General features: G+C 52.5%; 1 protein-coding gene across 4 annotated transcripts in view; it reads right to left on the reverse strand.

Annotated features, from left to right (window-relative positions):
• Positions 1-15,453, reverse strand: part of ZNF385C (zinc finger protein 385C) — a 194,551-nt gene that overhangs the window by 104,325 nt on the left and 74,773 nt on the right. For all 4 annotated transcript variants that reach the window (XM_074940638.1, XM_074940636.1, XM_074940635.1 and 1 more), the window contains exon 2: positions 14,476-14,715. In XM_074940638.1, coding sequence (XP_074796739.1) covers positions 14,476-14,715 — 240 coding nt within the window. The remainder of the gene's footprint in view (positions 1-14,475; positions 14,716-15,453) is intronic.

A 15,453-nucleotide genomic window follows, 5' to 3' on the forward strand; every position in this document is an offset into this window, starting at 1 on the left:
CCCAGAAACCTCCAAGCACTTTGCAATGTGAGGTTGAGACTCCCCGCATCTCTGCAAGGCAGGAAATGATCAGAGCCGTTTGACAGGCAAGCCAGAGGCACCATGAATTCAGCTGGTTCAGGGTCACAGAGTGAGTCAGCAGCAGGGCTGGGAATGGAACCCACATGCCCAGTAACTTTCACTCCCTGCAATCCCACGCTGCCCTCCTCCTAACAACTCCCAGAGCAGCGTGTTCTCCACCATGTGCCGGGGGGACCCAAAAACCCAAAGCCCAACCCCACCTCCTCAGATTCTCCAGGTGGAGATCGACATTTCAGAGACTTCAAGGGGGGCTGTGAGCGATCGCCTCCTCTCTGGAATCAGAGGCAGCGATACAAACATTTCCTGTTACAAGGGAGTGTTGCTGTAGTGAGACCAGACTGTTCCAGGAGCTCTCAGACCTGTCACAGCTTGCCGGGCTTTTGATTCTTGCCTCAGTCTGGGAAGATCTGAATGACACCAGTTGTCTCTTTCCATCTGCTGTCACTGCTAGGTGGCACACCTGCAGACCTGTTTTTATTCTTTTCCTTTCAAATACACCCCAGTGCTAACGGATTAGCCTTTGCTCCCTCCTCAGTCACGAACGACTGCCAGTGACTTTCCCCTTTATTCCCCATATTTTAGGGAATTCCGCCTAAAGACGGAGGTAGCAAAGGACTCAGCAGAAATGCCGCGATTCCATATTTACATGCACTGAACTGTTTCCGACAACAATCAGTTCTTAAAAGGATCTGCATCCCTCCTGCATTCGCATAGCTGTATTTTTTCCCGTCTCGGTATTTACAGTTGCTTGTCACCTTCCGTGTCACTTTCAGTTCTGTAATCAAGTTAGGAAGAGCTCTTCCTGATATTTCTCAGCATCCCTGGAGTGATTTGCTTTTATTCATTCCTAGCCAGCAGCTTCGTATAGAGCAGAGTAGATTTCACTTTACAAGAGGGTACAGTGCAGATTCGTTTCAAAGGGACGTTATTCTGCATCAGGAAATCACACCACTCCTTACCGTTTCATTCACTGAAGGAAATGGACCCTTTTACTTATTAATTATTGTCTATGACAACAGCATCTCGAGACCCCAACCGAAACCAGGGCCCCCTGCGCTAGCTGCTGCTCACCCACATCATAAGAGACTGTAAGCGCTTTGTGTCTAAATAGACACATCGGACAAACACAAAGTTAAATTATGAGTCAGTCTCTCAAACAATCATAAGAAAGGCTTGAAAACAGATTAAAAACCCAAACTTTGTTTTAGGGGGTGGAAGGGGAGAGGGACCTTCTAGGCTGAGCCTTTACGGCACGCTCCAGTTTAAGGTTTACTCCACAACCACAAGGGCTAGAAACTTCTTCTTTTCCAGCTGAAAGCCAAGATCCCTGGCTCAGCACACGCCTCCAGCAGCTGAGACTGTAAGACAAACACCAAATACCACAGCACTCTCGTTAGCCCCATTTTACAGACGGGGAAGGGAGACGCAGACAGGTGAAAGGACTCATCGGAGGGAAGCCATGGCTGCACCAGGATCTGAACCCAGCTCTGCCAGCCCCACAGGCCAAGGCCTGCACCCCAAGACCTCCTTCCTCTTGCTTCTTTCACTGTTTGTGATGTTTTTGATCATCACCAATGGCCACAGGACCGACAGCTGGTATCACAGAAACCAGGCATCGCGGCCAGATACAGCCACTGTGGGATCATCCTGCCAGGAGCATAAATCATCCGCACCGGGTTAGCTCAGGTCTCTAGGGAGCTGTGGCATGCTGGACTGGCTCCTTTCTCCTTAGATCCCACTCTGGGATGCTTTGTGGAACACCTCACATGGGTGGAGCTTGGTGAAAGGCAGGATTTGATCACACTTCATGGGAGTTTTCAGGCAGTCACCTGTGCACAGAACCTGCTAGCACCTAGCCCATCATGCCCTGTTCAGCCTGCCCAAACTATGCTGGTGGTAAGCGGCAGCTGATAACTTCACTGCATCTTCCTTGGCCAACACATTTAAATGCCAAAGACAGTTTATGAACTAATCTGTACCATAAAAGCCTCTGAAATGATTAAGCTGAAATCCATATGCACAGAGAAAGAGGGGCCGATCTCCTGTGCAACCCGGTTTACAGGAAGAACCTCCCAGCACACGTCAATAGCTAATCAATGTATATTTTTTTATATCTGAAAATCACTCTGCAATAATAAAATGGACGACAAATTACGATGCATTTATTAATTCATCAGAAATGAAGGACAGGACTTTTATTAGGGTTTGCAAAATTCATGGAGCATCTGCGGGGGGAGTTAGAGAGCAAAACACACCCTGAGCAGAGGTCCAGCGTAACGCCCATGGGCTAACTGGGTCTTGAGTGGCCTGTTGGGCTTACCCTGGCCTTCTGCAGAGGGGTCTCCCCCAAAGAGCATTTTGATTCCAGTCTGGTTTTCCTGTAACAGTTTGTGGAGAGGTTCCCTCTCCAACAACAATTTGCTTTCATGCATCAATAGAAGTTAATGGGTTAAAGCTAGCCTACACAAGCACCATCACACCTCTGATTGCAGCGTAGCTATGCCGTGTGTGTGTGTGCGTGTGTACACAACGCCCCACACAATGGGGTCTCATCTCACTGAGAGCCACCAGGTGCTACCATACTGCACATAACAACCAGGAAAGGAAGAAATCCCACATAAGAAAAAGAAAGGAAAACGTACTGTGAGAGAACATCCATTTCTCCTGCAGAGATTCTGGGCTGTTCCAATCTGATCTGGAAGGTTATTTTCAGATGTCTTTGCTTGCAGTTGAATGGAGCAGCCAAATCTATTGGAGCAGCAGAATTCTGTACATTTGTCCTTCACCAAGTTTACAGCAGCTTAAAATACGAGCCATGGGGACTCGTGCTCCAAACTGGTTTACATAACAGTATTGATGACGCATAGCACAAGGTGCTGCATCGGGCAAGCCTGGAGTATATTAAAGACCCCCTTAAGATTCAGGGGGAACTCTCACTATTAACCCCAGGAAGCATCTATCTGTAGAATTAAATGCCTAAATACCTTTGAAAACATGGCTACTTGACTACTTTCCTGTGCCTCTTCTCCCCACCCCATCTCTGTCTTCTGAACGAGAGCTGGGCCTGGCCGTGCATTCACACGTAAGGGGTGCTGCTGGAAACCAGCCCAACCAGTAACTTACACATAGAAGAGCAGCAGCTTGTGGCGAAATGTTACCTGAAAGGCGCAAGGGATCTGGTTAAAGCGTACGACCTGGAGTCAGGATGCCTGGGTTTCATTCTCAGCTCCACCACAGTTTCTCTGGGCCTCAGCTGGGGATAATGACCATTGCTTTCTCCACCCCCACCCAGAGACGGGGCTCGAGGGAATCGAGTTTAAATAGGAAGACGTCCCTGTTCAGTGTGCGAGGAATAACCTACTCCTCTTAACTGGGTTGCAGTAGCACTCGGAATACCAGCCAAGGATTGTGCAGGGCTCCATGCAGACAAACCGCAACAAACCTACCTGCCGTAGGTACTTAATGGGCCCCAATTACTGTAGAATTGGAGCCTCACAATTGTCAGTGTATTTGTCCTCACAACACCCCCCACCCCCCACCCAGGGTGGTAGGGAAATGCTCTTATCTCCGTCATTCACAGATGACCTGCGGCCCAGAGGAACGGATTTTTGAAGGTATTTAAGCACTTAATGCCCACTGAACCCACCAGGAGTCTGGTGCCTGGAGTGTCTGGGCCAGAGATGTCCATGTGACTGGCTCACGGACATACAGCCAGTCCTGCAACAGAGCCGGTCTCCCCGTTCCCAGGCTGCACCATCCTTCCTCTCCAGTGACCGTCCCCGGCCTGGCGCACTCACACCCTACCAGACAGGCGGGAGGAAGGGGCAGGGTGGGGCGGCCGAGGTGACAAAGTGAATAGAGCTGAGCAGAAGTCACAGTGAGCTGCTTGCCAACCAGTGCTGGATGGGGGGCGAGGGGGGATCCGTAGACATCGGGGAAGAGGTACGTTTTAAGGAGGAATTTACAAAAGGATCATGCGGCAGCTTCACTTGGTCTAGGAAACCCAGTCCCCTCGGAGACCCCGCTGCCCCATCCCCATTCATCAGCCTTTAGGTTCCCAACTGTCCTTTTTGCCTTGGTATCTCTAACTAAACCTGTCAGCAGACATCATAATCACAAACCCACTCAGCCAGGCCAGGCAAATGAGCGCTGCAAGCATGTCTCAGAGGCCAGCTGTACCCTTTGCGTGTCCTGCCAAATTTCTCAAACAAGTCCCAAAAGCAGGAAAGCAATAACTTATTGTGGGAATCGGGGGAAGCCAGAGAAGCTAATTTTCCCTACTGAAGCCTCACCGGACGCATTTGCGCCTTTGTCTTTGCTCAGTTGGGCTTGGGCTGTTGGCATCTCAGAAGATGGGTTTCCAAACATCAGCAAGGATCTGTCACATCAGGTTCCTGCACCTCTCTCCCTGCACAGGAACACGACAAAACCCATTTGGATCTTTCTGTGGTGCGGCTCCAGGCTGTCACATGGCAGAGCCCAGCAAGTCCCAGAACACATGACCGGGCTCCTTTCCCAGGAAGTTCAGTGCAGGGGGCTGATCCCCGAGAGCTCTGTCTGCGCTGCGGGTTTGGCTGTATTGGTACATTCCCACCTGACTCCCTGGAGAACGAGGCTGAGCCAGAGAGCCAAGGTCGCAGGGCAGAGCCCAGAATGGGAATTTCAGGCCAAGGGAAGGGGTTTATTTGTGGCTTCATTAATGTCTGCAAAGCGCTGTTGAGATTCCTGGCTGCAATGGGCTGTAGAAGGAACAGATGCAACCCCCACTCAAGCCAATGGGCGTCTCTCCTTTGATTCTAATGTGAGTTGGAGCAGGCTTGTTAGTACAGACAAACCCAAACCAAACTCAGAGCCCAGCGCCCCCTGAACTCTGTAAAAGTTCCCATTCACACGCCGACTATCCAGCCCAGGGTTTTCTCAGGGCTAGTTGGGATTCTGAGAAACCCAAACCAGTGTTGATTTGGCTCTGGGTCCAACTGTATGTGAACCCTGGACTTCCAGGGGGGTCTGGTAAATGGATCGACTCTGGTCCGTCACTGTAACTTTAGATCAGCAGGGGGAGTGGACCTTCTGCTCGCCCAGCATCGCAGACATTTCCCCAGCTCGGCAGCCAGGGCACACGCGGGAAGTATTACAGCTTTTAAGGACGCTGTTTGAATGGCAAATCGTGTGCGCCTGGAAGGCCTCATTTACCTCCTAGTCTGCAATCCTGTATCTTTGCCTATTGTTTAAATCAACACACTGGGTTTGATCACAGCCGGTTAGAGCACATGAAGCCCCTGCTGTCTATTGAAGGTAATTCACTGGCTGTACATAGAGGGAATAAAGCCAGTATGTTGGTAGGTAATAACTAAAGTGACCTAATCCCAAAGAGGGACATGGTCACTGCTGCCTTTGGGGCCACAGTCACACGAGACGAGGCTCAGACGCAGATCCCACGATTATAACCCGAGGTTTCCAATGCCGTGTGGACACTCACGCGCCGGATTGGAAACACTTGAGTGCACAAGCCCGGGACCCCCAGACCAGAATTTACCCTGAGAGACTAAGTGACTTTCCTGAGGCCAGGAGCAGAATAAGTTGTTGAGCCCAGATCTCCTGAGTCCCCGTCCAGTGCCTTAAACACACGAAGATCTTTCCTCGCCAAGCTGCACCCCTGATCCAGAGTGACAAGGCTGCCTAAGGCGTTACCAGCCCCCCTTCCCCCAGAAATCCAGCCTCCGTCCTTTGCTGAGGCATTTTGGATTCTCGCCTCCAAAACTTGGGCACGTCACCAACTCAGCAGGCACCTGCAGAAGCCCAGCATGCAAGAGCAGAGTGGGATTTGGGGCTGTGCCTGCCCTCAGATTCATAGGCAGGTAGATTTTCCAAAGAGATTATATTCCCCGGGGCACCTAAATAAGTGGCTGAATTTCCAAAAGAGCTCAGCACTCAGCCTGCCGGCAACACACTGAGCTTTGGAATCAGCTGGTCCCCTGGTGAGCGCTGAGAGAACAATGCAATAGAACAGAAGATTGTTATTCCACACACAGAATTTGGCCAGGCACGAGCCCCCATCCCACTCCTGGAACTAGTGTGGTAGCTGGAGCGTCATGGGGGCTCGTTTTATACGCACAGTATCCAATGGCCCACGACCGTCAGTGCAGAGCAACAATGACCCGAGCCACCACATGGATTCTTCACTCATCTCAACTCCGCTGCCCTGCAAATGAGCCCTGGCAGACACTTTGACAGCTAATTGGAGAAACCCCACCTCTTTCCCTTTGTCAAGGGCAAGTAAGTTCCAGGCTGTATTTCCGTGGGGCACGTCAGGAAACAGCATTAACGGGGAGCGGAGATGCCACGAGCTCTGGGAAGCGAGGCTGGGCCCTTCCAGTGCCTTTGCATGGGCAGGGAGGAATTTCCCCCCCAGGAGACCGCAGCAGCCTTGGATCTTGCGGGGGCAGAGGGGACGTGAATTGAAGGGGCTCACCTGGAAGATCTGTACATGGGACTCAGGTTACCTACCTGGTGAGTCGACCCTGCCAGGGCGTTTGGGGATTGCAGACCCAAGATGGAGTCGTACAAGCCCACTGCAGGGGGGCACGATCCCAGCCGAGACCCGGGGTACGTCCTGGGGTGGCGCGTGCTGCTGGGGTGACGCTTCTATTGTTCGCACACCAGTTCAATCCGAGCTAGCGTGGTGGGGCCTGTCTCCGGCTCCATGCCTAGACACAGCCGGCCGGGGAAGAATCTGATTCCAAAGCACCCGGGGGCTTTATGATGCCTGTGGCCAGACCCCGACGGGGGCAAGAGGGAGCAGCTGTGTCAAGGAGCATTGACGAGCTGCTATACTGATTTACACCAGTTGGGGATCTGCGTCTACCTGTCCCAACCTAGCATCAGCTTTGAGAAGAGCAAGAAGCATGCCCCAATGCAGGTGCTAACTGCTCGGATGGATTCTCAGGGGGCTGGAAGTGGGCAATGCCAGCAGAGCGTCAGGTAGGAGGCAGAGAGAGGGCACTCCTGGAATCAGAAAAGACACTGGATGGGGCCTTATTCCAACGGCTCAGAGTAAAGGTTGTTATTTGTTAACTCCAATATCCAAGCTGAGGGAGACAGGACAAGTTCACGTCATTTTGCATCTGAGTGGAAGGGCCAGGAGACGAGAATGCTCCGTCTCGCTGCATTCCAGCAAGATGGGAGCTGACAGGGCCCAAGGGACGGCTGCTTTGGGAACTCGGCCGCAACGGCTGCTTAGATCCCATGACTTTTCTGGGACACTGGCAAAAGGGACTGTATTTCAGGAGCCAAAAACAGCAAGGGAGTAAATTCTGGCTCTGCTGGAAACTCCAGGCGGCTGGAACGCTAGGTCTGAAACGTGAGGGCAGCATGTGTGGGGGATCTGTTTGCAAGGGGCTGCTCTGCACTGCACCTCCAACCTGTCGATGGCTCATTGTGCAGAGAAGGAGGAAACATGCAGTGGGCCTGACTCTCCACTCCCCTGCGTCTTGTACCGTCATTCACACCACTGCAGAGTGGGTGTCAGAGCCGTGTTTCACATGCATCCACCATGCAGGGGTATAAACGATGGCACAAAGCAATGGAAAAAAAAAATCCATCAGACCCAGCATCTTTTATTCTTCACGTACCGCTTTGCTGGGAAAACACCGTCTCTCCGATTAGCGCTCGGTTCAGGGCAGGATACAGGCTCTGAAATCCCAGCTGGAGCATGCAATTTTCGTACTTTGAACCGTTTACAACAAATCACATTAGCGTCGGCATCATTTGTACAATTGCATCCAGGCTGGGATCTCAGCGAGCACGGTCGGGTCACGGCGTGTAGAGCACTGCTGCCACCCCCAGGCCAGTGCAGAAAAGCGGGCGGCTGAAGCAGAAGGCTTTCGTTGCCCGAACCAGAGCTGGTGTTTGACTGAACGGCCTTCCTTCCAGGAGCTAACGAGGGGCAGAGGATGCTGGAGCTGGACTCGGGGCAGCACCCTGCAATGGAAGTTGGCTACACTGCTTGGGCAGACAGGATGCTGTGATACGGGGAGCCCAATGCTGGAAAAGCTCAGATCACCGGCAGGGTGAACAGACGAGAGCGACAGTTCAATGCACGGTTAGAATATCCACGCCCATGGTTTGCGCCGTGCTCACTCTCCCAGACACACCAGGGTTAGCACAATGTCCTGGGCTATGGGAGGCCAGGCTTCAATCCCCTACTCTGCCACAGATTCCCTGTGTGACTCTGGAAAAGTCACCTAGTCTCTCCATGCCTCCATTCCCTATCTGTGAAATGGGAGCAGTAGCCCTGCCTGCCTGATGGGGTGAGTTGTGCTATGGTGAAGGGGGCCGTATACGTGCCTTTGTCAGACAGATAGTTAACAGGGCAAGTCCTTGGGAGTCGTGAACGCTTGATGAGAGACCCAAGCCAAAGTGCAGCACAGATAAACGTTACCAACACCTCAAGAAGGGGTCTCTGTAGCAAGATCCCCTGAATGTTCGCAGGAGAGAAACAGCAACTAGGAATTGAAATGCACAAAGGATTTTCCTAATATTTTCCTCTTTACGGCATCAACTTCCCAAAACCTGCCCGAATAGGATGGAAAAAAACATTCCCCTGGAACGTGCCAAGCTCCAGGCGTCCAAGTACGTTACCACCCCATGGAAATCAGTCCTCCCCATGGACACAGGGCAGGGCTGTGAATTACAGCAGCAACTGGATGCCACTCTAATCCAATTGCTTCTTCACAGGTTCACTCCCCTTTTCGGGGTCACGCCGACAGCTCTGGGGACTGGAGGTCTCTCTACCCATACAGACGGTGCATTCTGTCCAGAACCAACAGAGCCTTCCCAAACGTACAGCCCCCAGCGCCGACGCAGGTGGAGCATGTCTAGGCTTCGGAAAGGAGCTCGGTTTCTGTGGCCCGTTCAGTCCCCAGCCTCTCTGCTAACCCTGCTGACAAACTGCCAGTTACTCATAGAGTCTAAGGCCAGACAGGACCGTTGGGGTCGCCAGTCTGACCTGCACAGAGTAGACCCAAGAATCTCTCCTTGCATGTGGCACTTTGGGCAACACAGATACAGGAACTGCTCTGAGACCCACCAAGTTTGTTTTCATCAGTCACGCAAGAGCCATCGTCCAGTAGCAACGTGTGGTCGAGCGGTGAGGGCCCTGAACGGGTAACGGGAGAGCTGGGTTGTGTTCCCAACGCTGCTCTGTGCCCTGGGACCAGTCACTTCCCCGTTTCAATTTCCCCTCACGTCCTTTGTCTGTCTTATCGAGTTAGACTGGAAGCTCCTTGGCAGCAAGACTGTCTCTTGCGCGGTGTTTGTACAGCACCTCGCACAACAGGGCCCTGGTCTTGGCTGGGGCTTCTAGCCACACAAATAAAAATGGATGGGACTTGCAACAGCACCAAAGAGCACAAGTCACTTTAACCCAGGCTGGATTTGAAACAGCAGCCTAGGAACGAAAACATCCCTCATTCCAGCTTCCCAGCTTCTTCCTGCATTGAAATCCAATGTCAGACAGCAAAAAATCCAGGGTTTACCAGACAAGGAAATCCCCAGCGACTGATCATTTGATTTCGCCGGGATACTTTTGGGTGCAGTTAATAAATAGTAACAGTGCTGATTATTGTATCTGTTTGCCGAGATATTCTTTCCACAGCTCTCTGCTGCACCACGTAAGTGATTAGAGCCTTTGTGGAATTAATCCCAGAAGCAAGAGGGAGATCATGAGAAAAATCTATCAGTAACCATAAAAGCTACCTTTGATTTAGCTGCAGACAAGCTGTCTGCCAGGATACAATTCTGGCCCAGAAGGACCTTCAGTCTCTATCCAACTTCATATTATTTTATATCATTTATTCTCTCTTTTTAAAGCCCTCTGATTTCGATACTTTAACAAACAAGTTGCATTCAAGTTCGCTCATTTCTTATGGAACTGCACTGGGTGAAGTTCACCAGGTGTAAGAACCGTTCAAATCCCTCTTTAGCCTTCGTCTGAAGACCTAAGGGGCTCACACGCCCTGTGCTGGGTCCTCTCCCAAAGGGCCATCGTCTCGTCTCCTTACAGCTCCCCCTCAGCCTGATCTCACCTCTCCAGAAGGAGTCCTTCCACTGTCGACCAGGCCCTGCACCCTTTCCCAGTCAGACACCAGCTCTGGGCACTGTGAATGCACCAGGAAGGATTTGATCTCGAGGGCAATTTAGTGCTGTCCAGCCTAACCCTGCAACTGGCTTGCATCCCATTGAGTCCAGTTCGCGTTCTGGGTGGTACCCAGCACAGCACAGCACCAGAGCCCTTTGCAGCACTGGACTCTTCAGTTTAAGAGCAGACGGCCACTTCCTCAGCTCATGTGAATCAGTGTCACTCCACTGACGTCAGTTTACACCACCTGGGGATCTGGCCTGACGTCTGGCGGAGAAGAAGGAGCATTTTGCACTGCACTGGTTTCCAGGTTTTTCCACACTCTGCTTTCAAGCTGCACGGTGGAGGTGAGCCCCGACAGGTACGGCAGCACCAAGGGAGGGTTCGTAGAGCATCTGGAGCGAGGTCTGGTGTGGGGGGCCCAGTGGGTGCGGAGAGCACAGCAGAACCGCGCCATTCCCACTGCAGTTCTATCGAAACGTATCAAATGCGTCTGGCACGGAGCTGACAGCCCTGAATCTTCAACGCGTCCCCAGACCGGGCAAAGGGAACCCACGCCGACCCTGCTTGCGTGGAGGGATGAGACGGGCCGGAACCTGGGACCGTGAGCCGCTACCACACAAGCGACGGGACTGGAGCAGGTTCAGAGACTTTGTGGATCAACATGCTGAGCAGGGGGCTCCCACCGGCTACTGGCTGGCTGGGAGAGGAAGTCACGAGCCTCCGTGACGATTTGGTAGGACCCCATCTCTAGCCAAGCCCATTCAGGCATGGCCCCGAGCCTGCCCCGGCAGTGTCTAGGCTGGGGAGAAAAGGAGGCGATTGGGGGCTCCTGGTGCAGCACCCCCTGCAGGACAGAATGTACATTACGTGTTCAACCCGGCGGCGCCAGCCTCCGAGCCCAGGGTGACCAGCTCAAGGCACAGTACCGAAGGGAACCGAGCCCCCCTGCCAACGAGCAGCCTCGAAGCTTCATGCAGAACTAATGGCTCCTACCTCCCACCCAGGAAAAGCCACTGATCTGTGTTTATTATCGCCAAGGAACACCACTTGGCCGGGGAGAAGGCGCCCTCCCCACACTGACGTATCACAGCCACCGTGAGAACTCCTGAGAACAGCTGCTGAGACAGGAGAGAGGTGTGGAGAGACAGCACTGCCCAGTGGTTAGGAGTCAGACCTAGGTTCTGTTCCCAGCTCTGTCAGTTACCCGTGGGGTGATGCTGGGCACGTCCCTGCCTCCAGCCAGGAAATCAAAGACGAAGACTCTGAATGATCAAGCTGACTGTATTTAAGCAGGGGCTCTGTCCAGGGGCAGGGAAATGTATTCACTTAGTTATGTTGCAAACTGGCAATTGGTTAATATGCAATTCTGCACCACTGTGAACTTCTGGTAGCAGCAGAAGAATCCAGTGGACACGTGACCCTGCGTGCCGGGAGGATACTCCATGTTTTCTTGTGAAGCAGACATGATCAGTGAGCTGTAGCTCACGAAAGCTTATGGTCAAATAAATGTGTTGGTCTCTAAGGTGTCACAAGTCCTCCTGCTCTTTTTGCGGATACAGACTAACACGGCTGCTCCTTTGAAACCTTTTATACTAGTTGGACAATAAACAATTCCAGGAACTTGGACCTCCAAAAAGAGAAGCTGCTTAAAAACAACAAACTTTCTAAAGAGGTTCCATTTCAACAGCAGCTTGAAAACACTGCCCATGAAACACTCGGCATATTTGAGAGGTAACATGGCCGCATGGATAATGCGGTGGACTGGAACTCATGAGACCTGGGTTCAATTCTTGGCTCTGCTACAGGCCTGCTCAGTGACCTAGGGCAAATCAAAGTCTCCGTGCCTCAGTCTCCCCATCTGTAAAATGAGGGTAATGATCCTGACCCTCCGTTGGAAAGCACTTTGAGACGTAAAGATGAAAAGCTCTAGAATAAAAGAGCTAAGTCAGGACTATGTGTCCATAAGCTCCGAGCACAATGGGGCCCTGATCTGAACTGCGGCTCGTACAAACAAACAACAGGACGCACAGAACTTTCAACCCATACACCGGAGCGACGAGCTAAACATCCCCCTTCTTCCTCAACAGAAAGAAATGCAACTGGTTGGTTTTGGCTGCAAGCAGTTTCATTGAAATCAGCGGAGGCAGAAACAGGCCTTACAGAGTGGGAAGCCACAACAGAGAAACTGCCGCACAAGCGCTGCCCAGACTGCGGAAAAATTGGCAGGAATTTGCAAACACACTGGGTAAATGTGAAACAAGGGCTCTGGTGAAGAGCTTCGTGTCAATGGATGCATTTTATGGGGAACCCACGTCTAGCGAAAGTGAGGAGCAGCAGGAAAAGGCCTTTGAAGAGAACTGAGGTGCTCCCCATTCGCAAAACAAAATGAGAAACACGAAGTGACCCAACCGTACAAGAGTTTGATAGAAGAATTCTAGGTGGAAAACCAGGACACCTCCATGCACTGTATGACTGGGACCGTACGAGGAGCTGCTGCACACGATGGGAATTCTCTGCGAAGGACTTTACATCACAGTACCATATGGCACCAAATCGGATGTACTAAGCACAACCCAGTGGCTATCTGGACGTGGAGAAGTGAAAGAGCAATGCCCACCAAGTTCTACTCAGGACAAGCATGATGGCTGCCAGCTAAGATAAGTTATGCAGCTGTGAATTTGGCAATAAATACAGGAAGCAAAAATGGAAAACATGAACTCCCTGATAGCCCTGGGTCTAACACAGGTGCAGAGCTGTTTGAATTAAATGGAAAGATTACCTCTTGGCTTTTAACTGAGCAGTTTATGGTATAAACATATCAAGTGACAATGTCACAGCAGGTCACAAATCACTATTTGCTCACCATGAGACTCCAAATGAGCTAACAACAGACAACGGCACGCATTTCACCAGTGACCCATCAGCAGTCCACTGACCCGTCAGTGCAAACACCATGCTGAGCCCTGACGATGCACAGCCAAATGGAGCAGCAGAAAAGTACAAATGGCAAAGAATTTAACATAAAAGACAGCTGTGGTGGATTTAAGGGATCTACGTTTAGCATTGTGTGAATACTGCACAGTACCTCACGGTGCTTTATTAGGGTCACCACTTCCAAAACCCCTGGGCAGAAGGATTGCGGGTGAAACTTTTCAGAAGCACCTAGGTCCTATTGATTTCCAATGACTTCCACTGACTTTTCGCTTTTGAAAAGGGACATTTAAGCAGGGTCAGGCACCTCTCGAGTGTCCCCTCCTGGCCAGGGATGGCTATGCAGCACCCAGGTTTGTCACAGGACCAGCTATCGCTTGACAATTCATTTCTCCCCACCTGGTGCAGCAAATAGGTCGTGTCACGGGGGAGTGGGGCCCATTTCCCCTTCAAGGGCCAACCTGCCTGTGACAGTGATGTCAGTGCTTGTGAAAACTGACCCTTCACCCTTAGCACCAACATGGAATGAGTTTCGCCAGCCGAAGGTAACCAGCATGAGGTAGTTACAAAAGATGGGTGGGCTGGGAAACTAGATCATAAAATGACACGACTAAACAGGCAGCCCCGTCGCCGGGGAGGAGACTGTCCGAATCCAAACAGGGCAACCTGGCCACGTAACAGCTACGCCATCCCCAAGGGCGGCCGGCATGGCCATTCCTGTGCACAAAAGGCCAGAGGTGCTGGACCAATGTGTTCAGTGGGGGGGCTGAGAGCCAGTGAACCAAACGGTCAACCCTGGATATGATGGAAACCACGTCAAGCCAGGGGGCGCGGCAGCCCCCACAGCACCTCTAGTTCCAGGAGCTGCGCAAAAGGCACCCAAACCAAACCAGAGCGGGCGCTGGCGACCCAGGGCGCTGGCGACCGCGCTCGTGTATGCATGGGAACAACATGCGGACACCGAAGAGCAGCAAACTCAGGCCGCACAGTCACCGAGCCATCTGGGTTCAGAGATCCTAGCGAGTGACCGGCGTCCAATAGGAGGCGGAGACACTCCTTTATCTGGGGACTTGGGGTATCCCCCTAACTCCCACCCCCTGATTGGGTAGATTTGTTGGGGCAGGCTGGCGATGGCCGAGACGGTAGGTTTTTATATGCAACAGCAGTCGGAGTCCAGGGCAGCAACCCCAGCCACGCAACCGGGCCATTTGTCACCCCAACTTACGCCCATGATGACAGGGGCCGGGCGACAGAGGCAAGCCCTTCCCAGTGCCCCCGGGCTCCAGCTGCCCTGCTGGTAGCCCTGCCGGCCGACCCCTCACCTTGGCCCGTCGGCACCTTCCCTTTGTTGAGCTGCTTGAGGCGTTTCTGGTGGGATTTTCCATTGTAGTGTATCTGCGCCTGGGCAGGCGAATTGAGCTGGATGTTACAGACCTCGCACAGCGTGAACGACTGGTGCTTCTTCTCCCGCTTTGTGCGCTGCTCCGACTGGCTCCCCGCCGTCTCGGCCAGGTGGGTCCTGTTCTCAGCAGGGTGGGGCAGGCTCAGCGGTCGTTTCATATCTACGGGAGGAAGCACAACCCCCCCCCCAGTGAGCGGGTGCTTGGATTTTAAAGGGACTGAGTCCAGGAACAGGGGTCCAGGCAAGGTGGGAATTACCTTGCACTGACACAAGGCAGGTTTAGGTCACACACCTGCCTGGCTTCTCTGCCTGCCTAGGGTCTCGCTCTGAGTCGGGTCTAAGGAGAAGGGGTACGGCAGAGGCTCCCAAAGCAACAGGAACAGCCTTCGCAGCTCAGGGAGTTGGCATTAGGCATGAGGCATTACCTAATGCATAAGCTGTGGGGAGCTGTGCATTTCCGGGAGGATACAATGGGCTCGGGATGGGGAAAGAAGGAACTTCCCTAAAGTTCGCTGACACCAGCAACAATCCTGGTGTGAATGACAGACCTCTATGCTCCCCAGGGATGGCTGGTGTCCTCTGGCTTTCTGGAGGCGAGTAGCTAATCTCTCCCAGGGAGCAAGCAGAGTACAAGAGGCTCCTGCCTGAAGCCAGCTCAGCGTCCACTGCAAGGACATCGTTTACTTGCCTGTGCTAAGTGGGGGGTTCTTCACCCACCCTCACGCCCATCACAGCCTCCTCTTTTGTGGGGCACCGCTTTGCACTCACAGCTAATCGCACCTGCCAGCCCAAACCCTTCCATTTGGCCCTCACGTCCCCCATGCCGCCTCTGACACTGTGGAGGTGCCAAAAGGTAGGATTTGCAGCTCCGACTTGGAGGCCCCTTTAAATAGAAGGA

The sequence above is a fragment of the Natator depressus genome, chromosome 27, assembly GCF_965152275.1.
Source record: "Natator depressus isolate rNatDep1 chromosome 27, rNatDep2.hap1, whole genome shotgun sequence".
In the NCBI taxonomy this organism is placed as follows: Eukaryota; Metazoa; Chordata; order Testudines; family Cheloniidae; genus Natator; species Natator depressus.